Here is a 17816-nt window from a genome sequence, read left to right as displayed (position 1 = left end):
TGACTCAGTAGCTAGCTGAGTGGTCAGGACCTTCACCTAGCCTGTGGGAGATCCACCTTCAATTCTCTGTTCCAGTGAGTATTTAAGTGTTTTACATGAAGTGGAATGGCTTCAACAGAAGAGATTGGGGGACCCACCCCAGCATATCTCATAGCTCAGTTGTTAGTGCACTCTCCAGACAGGTAGGTTCACATCCCAGCTCCAAATTGGACAAAGGGGGTATTTGAATCCAGGACTTCCATATCCTGGATGAGCACTCTCAATGCTGGGCTAAAGGTTATCAGGAGGCCACCTTTTCCTCCTCCAGTGCTGTCACTTTGTTTAGGTTTAGGGCCTGATCTGTTAGGTAGCTTCTGAGAATACCTTCTGCATTGGGCCCTGCAGGTGAAATAGAGGAATGCCTAGCTGGAGGATCCTGTCGGGGCTTGGGCGTGAGCGAGGCACGTGGGCATCAGGACTGAGGTCGCTTTGCGCGTGGCCAGTGGCAGATTTTTAGATGCCTAAAGGAAACATGGGTGCCTGGGGACTTCAGTACCTACAAGGGTTAGCTGGAAGCTGAGTGGGGGTTTTGAGGATCTGAATTTTGGGCTAAGTGGCAGTTGGGGCTAGATCCATAATGCGATTTAGGCATCCAAATTCTAGCCTTTGGGTTGCAAAATCCGAACATGATATTACATTGCTCTACATCTTTCATGAGCTTGCAGACAGCTCCATTACTCTTGCTGTTCAAGGCTTTGCCAAGGAGCCGTTCAGTGAAAATAAAAAGACTCTACTTGCCTTCAGTACTGCTGTTCAAATTTCTGTGGTTAGTGTGACAGGATTATCTTCCGGAGTGAAGATGCAGCCTGTAGGACTGTATTTGAACTTCATTTTTGTTTTAAAAATGGAATGTTCTGTATCTCCTAAACTTTTCTCAGAGATACCCAGTCCCCTCTGGAAATGTTTTCTGTTCCTGTCTTTCCCCTACCTGTGACTTAGAACTGTCTGCCTCACTTTCATTTTATAGTCTGTCTATTCTTATGTTGTAGTTGTCTGTAAGGCAGAGTGATGACTTTGCGGTGTTTGAATTTGAAGGTTTTGTCAGTCGCACTCTGCCTCTGATAATCCCATGTGCCCCTTGTCCACTCTTACTTGAAGGGTGGCTGAATAACCAGAAAATTCCTTAATCATAACCTTTACATTAAAATGTAACTCTTCCCCACATAACATTGTACCCATACACTGCTAAGTACTTGCCAGAATAAAAGTTAGCATCCAAATTCTGGTTATTCTGAAAAGTCTATTGCTAAACTAGATACACATAATCACAACATGCAAGCCAGATCTGCTTCATTTAGCCACTTTCTGAGTGAAGTGCTGGGTACAGTTCAACCACTAGTATAAAAAGTGTCATATTGTTATCCACACAATTACAGAAACTGTGCTAGAATTGATAGAGCATGATGTCTTGTGTGTGTCTTGTAATGGTTTTGAAAAGGGTTTGTCTCAGTCTTCACTAAAAGGCAAACAGTTTCCAACACTATTTGTGCGGGTTAAGGGGAGTATGTTGATATTTGTGAGATTTTGGAATTGTTGTCTGTGGAAAGTGCCCATTATTAAACTCTCACATCTCTACTAAGAACTGTATTAAATGGTTAACCGACAAGCCTGATGCTTATTGGTTTCTGTTAATGGTTAAACTCCGCCCCGTGTGCCCGGAGTCCCTCTGGGCCGCCAAGGTCCATCCTGGTTGCTGGTCCCACACCCAAGGTCCTGGTTGCCACCCTGCTGCTGCCTGGCATCCTGTTGCACTCGTGGTTTGTCCTGGCTGCTGGGACCCCAGGCGCACTGGGATGCTGGGTAGCAGCAGAGCCACAGGCGAGGGGCCCAGAGCTCGGGTGCTGGGTAGCAGCAGAGACCCTGATGTGGGGCTGGCAGCTGGGATCCCTGGGCGTGGGGGCAGCACAGGAGTCCTGCGTAAAACATGGGGGTGCTGCAGCACCCCCGCGTGCCTAGTTCCCTGGGTAAACGTTTAACCGTGTAACCAATAGAATTTTAATGGGTTACACGGTTACTGTTTTTAAACGTTATTTACATGCCTAGTACTTAGTAAAAAGAAAAGGAGTACTTGTGGCACCTTAGAGACTAACAAATTTATTAGAGCATAAGCTGTAGCTCTTTTTATGCATACAGACTAACACGGCTGCTACTTTGAAACCTAGTACTTAGTATGTTTTAATTGTTGGAAACAAACTCCCAACTCGCCTGTTGACAAAAACTAGACAGACTTTCTCAGGATAGACCTAAAGCAAAATGTGAGTAGGCCCTGATTCTGGGAGTAGCAGTCTTCCTTGTCCACTATTAGACTAACTCAGCCCAGGCTTGTGTTTATAGTCATTAATCATACCCCTTCCCATCTAACCATTGCTTCACTTGGTGACAGAACGTATCAATGTCTGATGCATTAGAAGTGTGCCATTCCTCTTTAAACTTGTCCTATAAATCCTTTGTATCTGAATACTCTTAAAGACAAAGTGTGGGCTGTATCAGTTTTCCTTTGGAATAGGTAAAGAATGTAGAATTTTATTTTTAACCTTATGTTTATTGTGAAGGGTAGCTGTGTACTCCCCACCCCTCTTCCTTGGAGTTCCAGTGCAAGACTATAACAAGCCTCCCCTTGAGGGAGAAGCCTAGAGAGAGAGAGGAGGGCAGGTCTTTAGAGGAGAGAGAACTAGGAAGACCACTCACTGAGAGAGCCATGAGCTCCTCTTTCCTGTTAGACTATGTAATGGTTACTTTTAGGAGCGGATCAGTACAGCCATGCTTAATTTCACTCAAACCTGATGGGTCTTAACCTCTTCATAACCACTGCCGTTAAAAAGTGTTTCCTAATGTAGATGGACCTTCACCTTTTGACACACTGCCAGTTTTGCTAGGCTGCTTTTAAGCATTGAGATATTAGGCTGCTTAGATAAACTAAGAATTCTGCTGCTCTAAACTGTTAATTTTATTGTTAGCTCATCTTCATATCCCAACCCCCTGTTCTTGTCTGAATTGCATTTTATCTGAAACCTAGGGCAGGTACTCTTTTTATTATTTGCTTTCTGTTACCTGATACAATGAGGTCCTAAATGCTTGGGGGGTGGGGGGGAGTTCATGTCCTTTGGGAAAATTCAGTTTTGATGGAAGTACATGAACTCCATGCTTTTCAGTGAAGAGGCATGTGATGTGCTCATGCCATTGCTGAATTGACCATTTGTTTTCTGTACTTGGGGACATCGTCTGCTAACTGAAAAAGATGATCAGCTCTACTTCTTTATGATGTGACTCTCTTAGGACTTGGAAAACCAAAAAGAAAAAATGTTTGGATAAATCTTAATTCTTAGGTTTTGATTTTATAAAAAATAAAACTGCAAACTACAAAAATCATAGAAAAATATTTAGAGTATCTGACCTCTGGTGTAAATATAATGTTTAACTATTAATGTGGGGACATTCCTTTGAGCTGAGCTCATTTAAAAATTAACTTTCGGAGCCATTTAGTAGCTGAAAACTTACGAAATCAGTTTAATGTTTAATATACATAGCTCTCTGGTGGTAAAGTTTTTAGGAGACATTACATCGTTTTTGGTGTTTACTAACCCCCAAGACTTGTATAGATTAGGATAAAAGTTGTGTTTCTGGAATGTGTAAACTAATGTGTTCTCAGGGTATGTCTGCTCTACAAATGCTACATTGACACAGCTGTAGGGCTGCAGCTGTACTGCTGTAGCTTAGACACTTAGTGCAGCGACAGAACGGTTTTTTCTGTTGCTGAAGTAAACCTGCACATCTACAAGTGTTGGCAGCTAGGTCAACAGAAGAATTCTTTCATAGATGTGTCAGTGTCTACATTTGGCTTAGGTTGGCTTAACTACATCCCTCAGGGTGTGAAATTTCTCATAGCCCTGAGTGATGTAGCTAGGTCATTCGGCGTTTTAGGTGTAGACCCCAGGGCATGTTGTGTAGGCTGTGTTAAAGCGCTTGCCTGTGCACAAGTTGCCACAGTTTGACAAATCATTTTACTTAAACCAGTGCAGGTTTTCTTTGTGGACTACTTATATCACTTTAAAACTTTTGTTGGGTTCAACTTGTAGCTGTAAATATACAGATTCAAGCTAAATTCTTATAAGTCAGGTTCAGACTGCTAAGAAGGGTAACATGAGTTACAACATTTAAACTAAATCAGTATAAAATTACACCTCTAATTACATGAATACAAATTTGTGAGCAGCACAGGTCTAACACATTCGAAGCTGGCTGAGTTAAAGCCTACGGGGGAGCTTATTGCCCTGTCTACATTACTCTACAAACATACTAGTTAGAACATGTTTGCTAACACTCTAACAGCATCTTTTATCCAAGCCCTGTACCAGGCTGAGTGCAGCAGCACACTTGGTGTTAGGAGCAGGGTCTGGAAGGGAAATTTACCCTACTGCTCTTTAAGATAACAAAACCAACTGCTCTGTCTTTGTGTGACATTACTGTATAGGGGAGCCATCTGCGCTTTTGTCAACTTAGTTTTGATTGTTGCAAAGTGCCAAGCACACTTTTGGACTCTAGATAAGCTTAATATTCTATTACTATAGCTTCTTCTCTTTGGTACAGTACTGACCATGTTTTCAAGAACAAATACCTCTTCTAATCAGTTATTTCAAATATGCAGAGCCACACAGCATAGAACAATCAAGTAAAAAAAGGAGAAACTCCGCCAAAATATTTTGGTTTTAAAGCTGCAAACGGTGTTAATTTATTTTTAGAATAACCAAGGATGTTGCCTATTTCTAGAAGATATCCAAGACCATATGCTGCTTTATTTAGGTGGTTGCCATTAAAATATTTTACACCAAGAATATCACCTTGATCGATCGGTCCTTCAGCACTCATATAGATTGCTCCAGTCACAACACGTCTTCAATTCTTGTCTTATCCTAGCCTTCCTTCTCCATGTGTGACCATGCCTTTTCACGATAAAATCTTCCCATCTCTTTGGAGGTCGGCTGAGTGGTTGTTTCAGTTCCCCTGGGGACCACTCGTGGACAGCTGCAGTCTATTGATTGTCAGTGAGCCTAGCTATATGCCCATCGCATTTTACTGTACCTGCTTTCAACAACGACATCCTGCACTCCACTCATCACTTCACTGGGGACTCTGTCGCAGATTGAAATCCCCAGAATTCTTTTTTCCATCGCTGTTTCTGTGACAGATAGTTGTTGCTCCTCTATCTTTGTCAGCACCATGTTTCGCTGATGTACAACATTTCCGGTAGTACTGTTGAGTTAAAGAGGTTGCCTTGTTGTTTTTTTCCTTGGAGGACATCCTTGATAGAATTGAATACACACCAACCAGCTTGCTTTCTTCGTAAGAGTTGAGCTTCCTGATCACGGCGCATGTTAATTTCTTGGCCCAAATAGACTTCTTGTTCAGCTTCTTCTGTCTGTTCTCCCTTGACTATTACTTGGGCTTTTGGCAAGGCATCAGATCACATACATTTCATTTTAGAGCAGGTCATTTTCAGTACAACTTGGCTGCTTTTTGTGTCGAGGTCTTGCAGCATTTTCTATAGTTTGGAGTTTTCGGCAATCAACACAACATTGTCCGCAAAAAGAAAAGGAGTACTTGTGGCACCTTAAGGACTAACATTTTTTTGAGCATAAGCTTTCGTGAGCTACAGCTCACTTCGTTGGATGCATGCCGCGAATCTAAGGTGTTTTAACTGCTCTCTGTTGACTCTGATTCCACCCTTCCGGTTCATCTACCTCATTACCATTTTGAGGCAGGCTGTGAAGAGCAGGCAGGTTTTTGAAGGAATTTTCAGCATAATAGACCATATCTTCACTATAAGCCAGCTATTGGATCGCTTGAGGGAATACAAATTCCCTTTATGTATTGCCTTCATCGACTAAGAAAAAGCATTCGACAGAGTGGAGATCAATGCAGTGCTGAAAGCTCTTGCAGAGCAGGGCATTGACACAAACTACATGAGACTACTAAAGGAAGCAAACTCTGACTTCATGATGGATTAACTCTGACATTCTCCTTTGTGTTCCAGCCAAAAAAGGCATGAAGCAAGGAGACAGTTTCACCAAAACTCTTCACCAAGAATATAAAATATCTTAACTGCTGTAGAGCATTGTCAGCCGCTCCATAGTTAAGGTTGCAATCCAGTTCCCATTGCAAGGCCTATAAATAGATTTTAAGGCCAGAAGGGACCGTTATGATCATCTGGTCTGGTCTCCTGCATAATACATACCAGAGAGCATTACCCAATAATTCTTGACTTAAGCCTATACATTCTGTTCGAGCTAGCCTAGAGTTCTGTTGTAGACCAATCCAGTCTTGGTTTAAAGTCTTGTCTTTCCTTGCCCTCCTCCTACAGCTCTCTTCTCCTCTTCCTCCTTGTCTGTCAAATACAGAAGTTTGCTTTCCTTCTGTAACCCCTCCACTTGCCACAGTGGCCCCATCCTAACGCATTTCCTGATCACTCTCATGCCCACTGTCGTCATCTCCCTTATTAGTCTCCTTGTTCTTTCACTCTTCTGACTCTCTTCCTTCACAATACAAGCAGAATTTAGTTTCTCCGATTTAAAAAATAAACCAAACCAAAAAACTACCTACCCGTGACCCAACTTGCTTCTCCAGCTACCACCCCTTCATTTCAATGAATGAACTGTTTACAATTTTTCTCAACTTTGTCTTCTCCAATCTAGCTTCTGCCCCATGCATTTCACCGAAACCACTCTTGCCAAAGTTCAGAACCACACTCAACCTGCAGTTGTCTTTGGTACAGTCAACCATGCTCTTCTTGGAATCTTGACTTCCCTTAGCTTCTATGACTGTCCTGTCCTCTCTCCTTTTTCTAATTGCTCCTTCAGTGGATCTTCCTCATCTGCGCACCCCCACCCCCCAACTTTCTGTGGGGGCTCTGTTCTCCATCCTCTCCTTCGCCTGCTGCACTTTTTTCTCTACGTAATCCCATCAGCAAACACAAATTTGACTACAGTCAATAGGTTGATGTACATATCTCTCTACTCCAGACATGTCTCCTTCTGTCCAAACTAAAATCTTGGCCTATCTCTGAAGACATTTCATTGATGTCTAGCCATCAGCTTCTAATATACTGGCCAACATTGTTTCATTGTTTCCTTGTATTCGCCATCTGTCTGTGTCCATCTGTTGTCTCTGTCAGGGCAGGGATCGTCTTTTTGTTCTGTTTGTACAGTGCCTAGAACAATGGGGTTCTAGTCCATGACTTCAACTCCTAGGTGCTAAGATAATACAAATACTAAGTAAATGCTACCCCTGTTTAGAGGCTGAAAATTAGTAACATGCCTTTGGATCCATGTGGACTTTTCCACCAAATTTCATGCATGGAATGAGTTGGAAATTTTTGAGTTGTAATTTCCTAAAAATCCCCAGTGGGGTGCTCTTGCCTTCAGTCTGAAAACTGTGTTTTGCTCATTCATAATTAAGGAGAGTTGGGGGAAGAAAGTAAAGCTGTGATGGGGATGGGATCTGAGAGAAAGTATGTCCTGGGGGCCTGCAGCACTCTTGGAGGGATGGGCACGCCTCCAGAACCAACCTGCCTGGGGGAATCCATGAAGGATTACAGATGAGTTACATCCACCGATGAATTTTACCCATCTAGCAGGAAGCAGAAATTAACTGTCCTAAGCAAAAGTCCTGGACTAATGGTGCAGTTGTCTTGGTGGAATAACTCTTTGGTGGAATAACTCAAGCCAGAGGCAGCCCCAGTAGTGCAACTCAAATGTGTTCCTGGTCTTGGGGAATTAATGTTTGCATAGTGCACCTTTCAATAAAGGTGGGGAAGCTTTTGGGCATGAGAAGGAGCATTTAGAACAAGTATCACATGGCTCCTGAGGAATGTCAGAAATAGCCATTACGCATAGCCTCTGAATTAACTGCATTTCTACCAATAATCAAATGTTACTAAGTCTTGCAAACACAGCAAGGGTATTAAAAATCTGTCATTTAATAAAGCATTGGGCAGCTACCGACTTAATCTCTTCGTCTCATTCCTGTCAAATTCCACTGTCTGTATAAAACAAGAAAATTCCACCACACAAAATATGGCAAGGGAGGACTTAAGGCTGCACCTGCCCATTCACCTTCTGTTTTCCATATCCTTCCTGAAAGTGAGACTTGAATTAACCAAAGTCACCATGCATAACCAGGAAATGTAGAAATGGTGACTTTCCAGACAGAACAACCACACAGCCTTAACAACCCCTGCAGGGATGTTCAGAGAAACTTGAATCATCACAGTACCTTATTCTTCCCTAGCAAAAGCTGGCACATTTTTCTTGCCCACGGCAATTCCAGATTAGGACTTCTGTTTATATAGTTTATCAAGACCTCCACTGTGATGTGCATAGCACTGTTTCTGGAGTAACTGCTACTGATTCATAAATCCCACTGATCCAAGTTGATCTGCTTTTCCTTGTTTCCAGTTGCACAGTCACGGTTAAAGAGGTTAACACTACATTATGGGATTTCCGGAAAATTAATTTTTGGTAGTTGTCACCTGAACTTTGCGCTTAAAGAATCTGTTGTGTGGGAGAATATGTATACTGAACCTTGCATAACATAAAGTTACTATAGCTTTTGCTCTGTAAAAGACAGAATGTGGATCACTTCACCCAGTTCTGAAAAGCAGCTGCCTTGAAGGCGGAAGACAACAACTGTCGAATAGTGTACAGCAACATTATTAGGGCGTTACCAAATTCTCGGTCCACTTTAGTCAATTTCACAGTTGTAGGATTTTAAAAATTGTAAATTTCATGATTTCAGCTATTTAAATCTGAAATTTCATGGTATTATAATTGTAGGGATCCTGACCCAAAAAAGAGTTGTGGGGTAATCACAAAGTTATTGTGTGTGTGTGGGGGGGTGCATTGTGCGGTATTGCTACCCTTACTTCTGCGCTGCTGCTGGCGGCGGCACTGCCTTCAAAGCTGGAAAGTGGTGACTGCTGGCCAGGAGCCCAGCTCAGAAGGCAGAGCCGCTGCCAACAGCAGTGCAGAAGTAAAGTGGCATGGTATGGTATTGCTCTGCTTGCTGCTGCCTGTAGAGCTGGGCCCTTAGTCAGCGTCCGCCACTCTCCGGCTGCCCAGCTTTGAAGGCAGCAATGCAGAAGTAAGGATGGCATGGCATGGTATTGCCACCCTTCTGCACTGTTGCTGGCGGGGTGCTGCCTTCAGAGCTGGGCATCTGGCCAACAGCCGCCGCTCTCCTGCCACCCAGCTCTGAAGGCAGCGCAGAAGTAAGGGTGGTAATACTGTAACTCCCTAAAATAACCTTGCGACACCCTCTCCCCCCCTCGGCAATTCCCTTTTGGGTCAGTATCCGCAATTTGAGAAATGCTGGTCTCCCCCCCCCGTGAAATCCGTATAGTATAGGGTAAAAGCATACACAAGATAAGATTTCATGGTCCATGACGCGTTTTTCGTGGCCGTGAATTTGGTAGGGCCCTAAACATTATGCAGCAGTTCAGAAGAGAAGTATACATGAGACATATTTAATTTTCATGTAGCTTCATTGTTCATACATACAGTTGAAACTCTCCTCCGTTTCCGATTTTCTTAAGTTGGGGAATTCCTTGGGGGCTTGGTGACCGGGTCCTGTGAGGGCAGTAATGATACACATCATCTGATGGCTGTTCAGTGTCCTCTGAAATTAGTTTTAGATATAAGCTTGTATCTTGTTCTGAGAAGAAAAAGCATCTGTGCACTAAAACCACCATCCTGGTTGCCATTTCTCAACAAAGAGAGCACAGATTAAATGGGAACGAGGGCCGAACTATCCCTATGATAATAAAACTTGTTCCTCTAGTCAGAGTTGAGGCATACAGATTGGACAATGTGAGTAAGGATATGGTTTTTCTCTACTAGTTCTCCAGTTGTCAGTTTGACACTTTCACAGTCTGGTGGTTGAAAGGGGTTGCTAACCCTGTTAGTTTTCCTCATGGAGCATGGAACCCAGTATCCTTATGTGTAGGGCCCTGCAAACCTGCAGATATCTACTTTATATCCACCGATATCTGCATCCATGGACCAGGTTTGTGGATTGCGGATGGATGCAGATCAAAATTTTATCTAGAGCTCTGCAAGTCTGCTGATATCTACTTTACTTTATATCTGTGGATACAGATAGCTGCAGATCATGTTTGAGGGTCAGATGTGGATGCAAATTTTTATCCGCGCAGGGCTCTACTTATGTGGTTGGCACTACAAGTGGATGCCTTTGTGATTGGAGCTGAAGGCCTTGAGTTCTGTTCTTCAAGCTATGTCTTCTGTTTAGCTGGCAGCCATGGCAGCTCTAGGTTTATTGCTTGTCCTGTGCTGTACACTATTGTGCTTCCTATCTGAACTTCAAGCTCCAAAGTTGTTTAACAATTTTCAAAAGTAGTAAATTCATCCAGATAAGGGTCTAGTCTAGTAGTCTGAGCAGGGGACTGGGAACTAGGGCTCTGGAGTTCCAATTCCAGATTTGACTCAGACTCTTGGTAGCCTTGGGCAAATCACTTAGCCTCTCTGTATTAGTTTCCTCATTAGTCAAATAATGCTAATAGAAAAGTGTTGCAGATGAGCACTATATAATGCTGTGTGTTGTCATTATTATACATCATTATTGAGGGTTTCATGCCATTATTTTCAATAGTCCTGTAGCAAATTGAGATGTCTCTTACTTTTGTTTCAAATTCTGTTTGAATCAGTGGCTCCAAAAGACTTGTAGCAAGTTGTTTCCCCATAGACTTTCATTAGAAATGGATCTAGTCTCGGTGGAAGACTCAAGCATCTGGGCTTGTACAGACTAATCTTAGTGATATACATCTCAAACCAGATGATTATCTACAAGTTAAACAAAAGAGAAACTAATTCTTATAAATTATTTATAAAGCTTTCATTCCTGGGCAAAGATCTTAAGTCAGGTTTTAAGCTGTTGTGTTTTTTCAATGGACTGGTTTTAAGCCCCTGAATATGAAGATTTGGAATTGATCTATGGATTAACTTTTAAATATAGTTTGTGTGGCAGCAGTGCATAAAATTCAAAAGATAAAATTAAAATGAAATTTAGGCTTTTGGTGTTTTGGCTAATAAAGATAAAAGCAAATTTAGAAACCATTTCAGTTTCAGAACTGCTATGCTTGCATGTGTACACGTGGAATAGTATCACAAAAGCAAACAACCTTCCCCCATAAACCAGTTGAAAAAATTGTTTGTTCCATTTTAAACCAAAATAGCTAAGTGATTCTTTGGAATTTAGAGAGACTAGAATTCGCTGCCAACTTACTACATGCAGGCTGTAACGGATTTTTCATTTTGAGGAAAAGAAGCTTACTAGAGACAGCACAGTTTAAAATGGATAACTTAATAAACTTCAGAATTCAAACATTTTTTCCATTTCAGAGAGGTGTTGTTTTTGGCAGGGTTGTGGCTTTTTAAAGTGTGTTGCAGATATTCTTGAATTACAAAAACAGCCCTCAAGCTTTTGTTTAAACTTTTTAAATAACTTTTGATAGCATGCTATAGCTGCAGAAATTAAGCTGAACCGCTTCTTAGGAGATTTTATGAAACATAATTAAATATTTTAACTTTAAAATTCAAGACATGCTCACAGTCACACTGTACATCTCATAATTACACCACTTCAGGTACAGTCATCCACTATGTGAAAAGATTATGGGCCAAATTAATAGATTCCAAGGCTAGAAGGGAACATTGTGATAATCTAGTCTGACCGCCTGTGTTACACAGGCCATAGAACTTCCTCAAAATAATTCCTAGTGCAGATCTGTTAGAAAAATCTGTCCTTTGCCATGTCTCTGAACCCCCCTTGCCTTCAGTAGAGTTGTATGTGTCCAAATGAGGACAAAACGTGTCCTTGTGTATGCTGGCCAAGATGGTCTAACTTTCAACCTGTCAAATTATTACAGCAGTAGTACTTGCAACATAACACATTTAATAATCTTTACCATTGGCCACTGTCTTGTGGTTTACACTGCATCTTTTGTTGTTCAGTTGTAGTAAGGTTTTACAGCTTATGTAGATCAGTTTCTCCATGTAAAAGTTTTAGATAGTGACCATTGCAGTATTTGGTTGCAGGTCTCTATTTTGAGCTTCATTTTGAGCTCATTTATCCAGTCAAAGTGATGTGCCTTTTAAGATTTTATTAGGCAGTGTCTGTTATAATGTATACTCTAGGCTGTAAATTGCAGAGAAGTTGAATTATCAGACTAATTGAAATTCCATGTGTTCACTATGACTTTTTGAAAAAATTTGAGTTGAGATTCCTGCTTTCAGAATTCAAACCCAAGGGTAAACTGATACTTGCAGTGAAATTAAAAGTCAAGATGTTCCTAAAGTGAACTTATTGCTTGAGAAAGGTGCTGGCTTGTTGGACTTGGAGAATGAGGTCCTCCATTCAAAAAACTTTGAATAGAGTGCTTTCTGATGGTACCTACCCCTCTAATAAATATCTCATCCCAAACAGTGCTGTGAACTTCAGGGCTGAGTGAATAATTTAGTCTCTATATTCACACATCTCAGCAGATAAGTCAAAGGTGCCAGTTATTGTAGTTTTTGTGATACACATGTCCACTGGGAACTGGATTGAGACCACCTTAGTCTCCATATAGACTGCCTTTTGATCACTACACAGTGTTGCCAACTTGTGATTTTATAGCAATTCTCATATTTAGTGTTTTCCTAAAGCCCCCACTCCTGAAATTACATGAGAATCTCATACTTTGTTAAAAAAAATTAATCTAGTCCAGGGGTAGCCAACCTGAGCCTGAGAGAGAGCCAGAATTTACCAATGAACATTGCCAAAGAGCCACAGTAATACGTCAGCAACCCCCGACCTGCTACCTCCCTCCAGCAGCCCCGCCAATCAGCACCTCCCTCTCCCTCCATATGCCTCCTGCCCGCCGCAATCAGCTGTTTTGCAGTGTGCAGGAGGATCTGTTGGGGAGAGGAGAGGAGTTGAGGGCATGGCAGGCTCGAGGGGAGGGGCAGGAGCCTTGTGGGAAGGGGTGGAGTGGTGGCAGGACCCGGGGTTGAGCAGTGAGCACCCCACAGCACATTGGAAAGTTAGCATCTGTAGCTCCAGCCTCGGAGTCAGCGCCTATGCAAACAGCTGCATGTTAACCTCTGAAGAGCCGCATGTGGCTCCGGAGCCACAGGTTGGCCACCCCGATCTAGTCCTTATGGTTGCAGAGGAAACCTTGAAAATATGATCCTTAGGGGCTCAACTTTAGATTGTAGGGGTTCATGATTGTGTGCGTGTGGTGCTCTGATTTATGATTTATAACACTTTTGGATTGGCAATATTGCAACCAGTGTGTGCTGCATTTAGGCCAGCAAAAGGCTCCATATCCCATTTATCAATCCCTTGAGCTTTCTAGTCCTCCAGTAAACGATTAGATTGATTTCTTCTGTTTAGCCAGGACTCTTGGAAAGCAGGATTTGAAACATCAGTATTAAAAATAAATAAATAAAAGTGGGGAATTAAATCTGGATCCCTACTCTCTGATTTTCTGTTAGAATTTAAATTTTATTTTAAAATTACAAACAGATTTGAAAAAAGAACAGGAGTACTTGTGGCACCTTAAAGACTAACAAATTTATCTGAGCATAAGCTTTCGTGGGCTATAACCCACTTCATCGAATACATGCAGTGGAAAATACAGTAGGACGATTTTATAAACACAGAGAATATGAAACAATGGGGGGTGTGATACACGCTATAACAAGAGTGATCAGTTAAGGTGAGCTATTACCAGCAGGAGAGGAAAAAAAAAAACCTCTTATAGTGATAATCAAGATGGGCCATTTTCAGCAGTTGACAAGAACGTGTGAAGAACAGTATGGGGGTGGGAAATAAACATGGGGAAATAGTTTTACTTTGTGTAATGACACATCCACTCCCAGTCTTTATTCAAGCATAATTTAATGGTGTCTAGTTTGCAAATTAATTCCAATTCAGCAGTCTATCTTTGGAGTCTGTTTCTGAAGTTTTTGTTGTTGTAATATTGCAACTTTTAGGTCTGTAATCGAGTGACCAGGGAGATTGAAGTGTTCTCTGACTGGTTTGTGAATGGTATAATTCTTGGCATCAGATTTATGTCCATTTATTCTTTTACATAGAGACTGTCCAGTTTGGCCAGTGTACATGGCAGAGGGTCATTGCTGGCACATGATGGCATATATCACATTGGTAGATATACAGGTGAACGAGCCTCTGATAGTGTGGCTGATGTGATTAGGATCTTAACTGATCACTCTCGATAACACCCATTGTTTCTTGTTCTCTGTGTATATAAAATCGTCCTCCTGTATTTTCCACTGCATGCATCCAATGAAGTGGGCTGTAGCACACGAAAGCTTATGCTCAAATAAATTTGTTAGTCTCTAGGGTGCCACAGGTACTCCTGTTCTTTTTGTGGATACAGACTAACATGGCTGCTACTCTGAAACAAATTGAAGTACCTTTACTTGCATAAAAGATTTTATTCCTGCTTCATCCCTGCTTTTATACTGATGAATCATCTTATCTGGATAACTTCAGGAAAGCTTATCTTAAATGTAAGGTAATTGGAAAAATGACATTTGCAAGTTTCAGAATGAGAGAAATCAGCTGTGACTTTGAGTGAGATTCTGGATTGGCTAGAGGCTGGTGCAGCCCGTGGTGTAAATTAGAGCATCCCAAAGCTTGCTGTTATATGACAGCTTCCTGACTGCTCTCTCTGAGCTGTCTCAGAGCCCAGAGTTTTCAAGTGTCAGTATGTTGTGGAGGCATCCCTTCCCTTCTCTTCCCCGGCATGCACAATTATACTGCTTTCACTGGGGCTTGTGAGGGTAGTGGTTTATGCCAGCCTTATGTTGTTCCTGTGGGTCCTGTTCACCACCAGAGTGGCATATAAGGGTCAGAGCAGAGGTGATTGTCTTTTTTCCCCCCCCCCCCCCCTTTTCATTCAGCGTAGCTAGTTCTTGAATGTACACATTATGGGCCAGATGAATTTCCGTGGGTACAGGAAGTTGTAAATTGCATGCAAACACTGTTCCACAGTTGTACATTGAGAGTATCCAGGGTAAGATTCTGATTCCTGTCCTGTCCTGCCCCCTTTGTGAACTGCAGCAGTGGCTGCTGGTTTCAGTGCTGTTCGCCTCCATCTGACACCACAGTTTCTAGTAAAATACGTCCTCTGTGTCTAGCTTGGCAATGGTGCAGATCCTAAATGAAGACCGTTGTTATTTGAGGGTGGCTTCTAAATGTCGTGTTACAGTAATTCATTATGGATTCCACTGTTTATAAAGAAAAAAATTGGGCACATTATTAATATGAATAAATGTTTCTTTACATTTTCTGTTTTCTTACAGTTCTGTCCACACAATGATTTCCTTCATTCTCCAAAATTAAGATCTTCTCAAGGAATGCCAGTCAGTGATGATTTATTTTTTAGCAGAAAAAAAGCTTCAAGGAATTTATTTCAGAATAGTCTAGATCTTAACTCTGAGCATTCTCCTGTTTGTCCTGGTAAGTATCATTGTAGATAATTGTATTTAAATAAGCAGAAGATCTGTTAGTGATCAGGTACATTTAGGAAAACTTGGTAAGACATCTGTGCTCATTTACAGCATTCTGAGAATGTTTAATCATTTGGTGATTTTTGTTTTTTTAAACAGGAAGGCTCCAGTATTGAGTAAATAAAAGCAGAGGTATTTCCTCAGCTGCAATAAATTGGCATAGCTGTATTGAAATCATGGGCACTGTGCTGATTTACAAGAACTACAATCAGATTCTTAATCCTGGTCTACACAGAAATTTGCACTGGTTTATCTAAATTTATTTAACATCACACCTTTTGTTGAATCAGTTTAGCTTTTGTGTGTACGCATGCCCTTAGTTTCAAAGTATGCAATTTAATTTGGCCATTTAAGAAATGATTAATAGGAAATAGTTCAGTCTTTTAACAGCTAAAATGAATGACGACATTTCAGGGTGACCTTGAGTCAAGACCTTCCTCCTGATTTTAAAATGTAGAAAAAATGCTGTATCACAATTTCTGTGTAGATCAGCAAGGAAACAGTTTTGACCAGAGTTCTTGTGCATTGTGTAAAATACAGTTCAAACTTCAGATTGAATAGTAAATGGAAGAGCAATGGAACAGTTTGAGACAACGTCTCAATGGGAACAGTTTGAGAAAATAGTGATTTATTGCCATGGAAACTGTTCTAGCAAAGACCCTATTGAATAGTAACCTTAATAAACCCAGCACTGAACTATAAATTTGGCAACATGCCGCAATGGCTACATTTATATAATGTATCCTTTTCAGAAATATGTTTTTGTCAGTAGTGAAATGGTTTTCTATTGCGTATGTTCACATTTTCCCTTTTCTGTTGTGTTTTTTAATAATTGGTCGGCGATAGACATAAAACTAGAAAGTGCCTGAATAGTTTTTGGTGGTGAAAAGTGACTTTTGAGAACGGTTTTGAAGAATGAGATTTTTTTTTCCCTTTTAAAATAATTGGGAACCTTTTTAAAGATCAATTCTATAAAAGATTGGGCATTCAGTGCAATGCTTAACTTACGATAGCTATCTTTTGTATTCTAATAGTGAAAAGGCACGTGGAGACACTGGGCAAGACCAAACTTGTTTCATTCCCTTTTCTTGGCAGTGCACTGTTTATATTCAGCCCCGGTTGGGAAGCATTGACATATTTGGAATTCCAAGCGTATTTACTATTCTGTTAAGAATGATGTCATTTTAAAGAAAAACTTCATATTTTTTTGTTTTTAAGGCATTTTTCTCCCCTTTATTTTTCCATATTCCAAGAAGAAATTACTTGTTTGGTTTTTGTTTCACCTTCTACAAATCCCATTGTTGGTAATATGCCTTGGTAGAACCACAGGCTTCTTTGCGTGAATGCCAGCCATTATTCTAGCTTATGTGCATGAAGAACATTATAAGGTTGCTTAGAAACTCATGAGTGCAGCACTGAAAACTTTCAAACTTTTCATTTAGGTTTTATTATCCAAATTAAAAAAGAGTTTTTAATCACTGTTAATATATTATTTTTATAACTATTCAAAAAGGGTTTTAAGTTTGTGTTTCAGTTTTAATTGTGTTTTTAAACTGCATATGGAGGTACTTGCTGATATTTTTTTTTCCTTTTGTAAGGTGTTGTGGGCTCTCATCAGCCACATATTTCAGGGAAATGTGGACAACTTGGATACTCACAGATACGTGGAAAGAGTGGTAGTGTGGGTTCTGATTTACAACTTTTAGGATTAAATAACCATCGGCAAGATAAAGGTACATGGACTATAATCGTACTCCACATTTGTGCACGCCCCTTTGAGAGCATTATTGTGTTGTCCTGTGTCAGGTCTCTTAGTAAATATTTTATTTTTATTTGGATGAAATATGATTTGGCAATTTTCTGTGTTTAGTAAAAGAACATAGATGAGATGAAAAAACAAATAGCTTATAGTCAAAGTATAACCAAACACAAACATGGAAGTAGAATTTTTGAGAGACCAGGTAGCTTGTACTAAACACATGAAATTAGATGGTATGAACAATTCATCTATTACAGTGGTTCCCAAACTTGTTCCGCCGCTTGTGCAGGGAAAGCCCCTTCCGGACCGGGCCAGATTGTTTACCTGCATGTCCGCAGGTTCGGCTGATTGCGGCTCCGAATGGCTGCGGTTCGCTGCTCCAGGCCAGTGGGAGCTGCTGGAAGCAGCACAGGCTGAGGATGTACTGGCCA

General features: G+C 41.1%; 1 protein-coding gene across 1 annotated transcript in view; it reads left to right on the top strand.

Annotated features, from left to right (window-relative positions):
- The window catches only part of TOGARAM1 (TOG array regulator of axonemal microtubules 1), an 84144-nt gene that overhangs the window by 4829 nt on the left and 61499 nt on the right, over positions 1-17816 (top strand). Inside the window, exons 2-3 of the mRNA XM_077819722.1 lie at positions 15420-15576; positions 17225-17359. Coding sequence (XP_077675848.1) covers positions 15420-15576; positions 17225-17359 — 292 coding nt within the window. The remainder of the gene's footprint in view (positions 1-15419; positions 15577-17224; positions 17360-17816) is intronic.

This window comes from Eretmochelys imbricata, chromosome 6 (assembly GCF_965152235.1).
Source record: "Eretmochelys imbricata isolate rEreImb1 chromosome 6, rEreImb1.hap1, whole genome shotgun sequence".
NCBI lineage: Eukaryota > Metazoa > Chordata > Testudines > Cheloniidae > Eretmochelys > Eretmochelys imbricata.
This window is presented reverse-complemented; position numbering and strand designations above follow the sequence as displayed.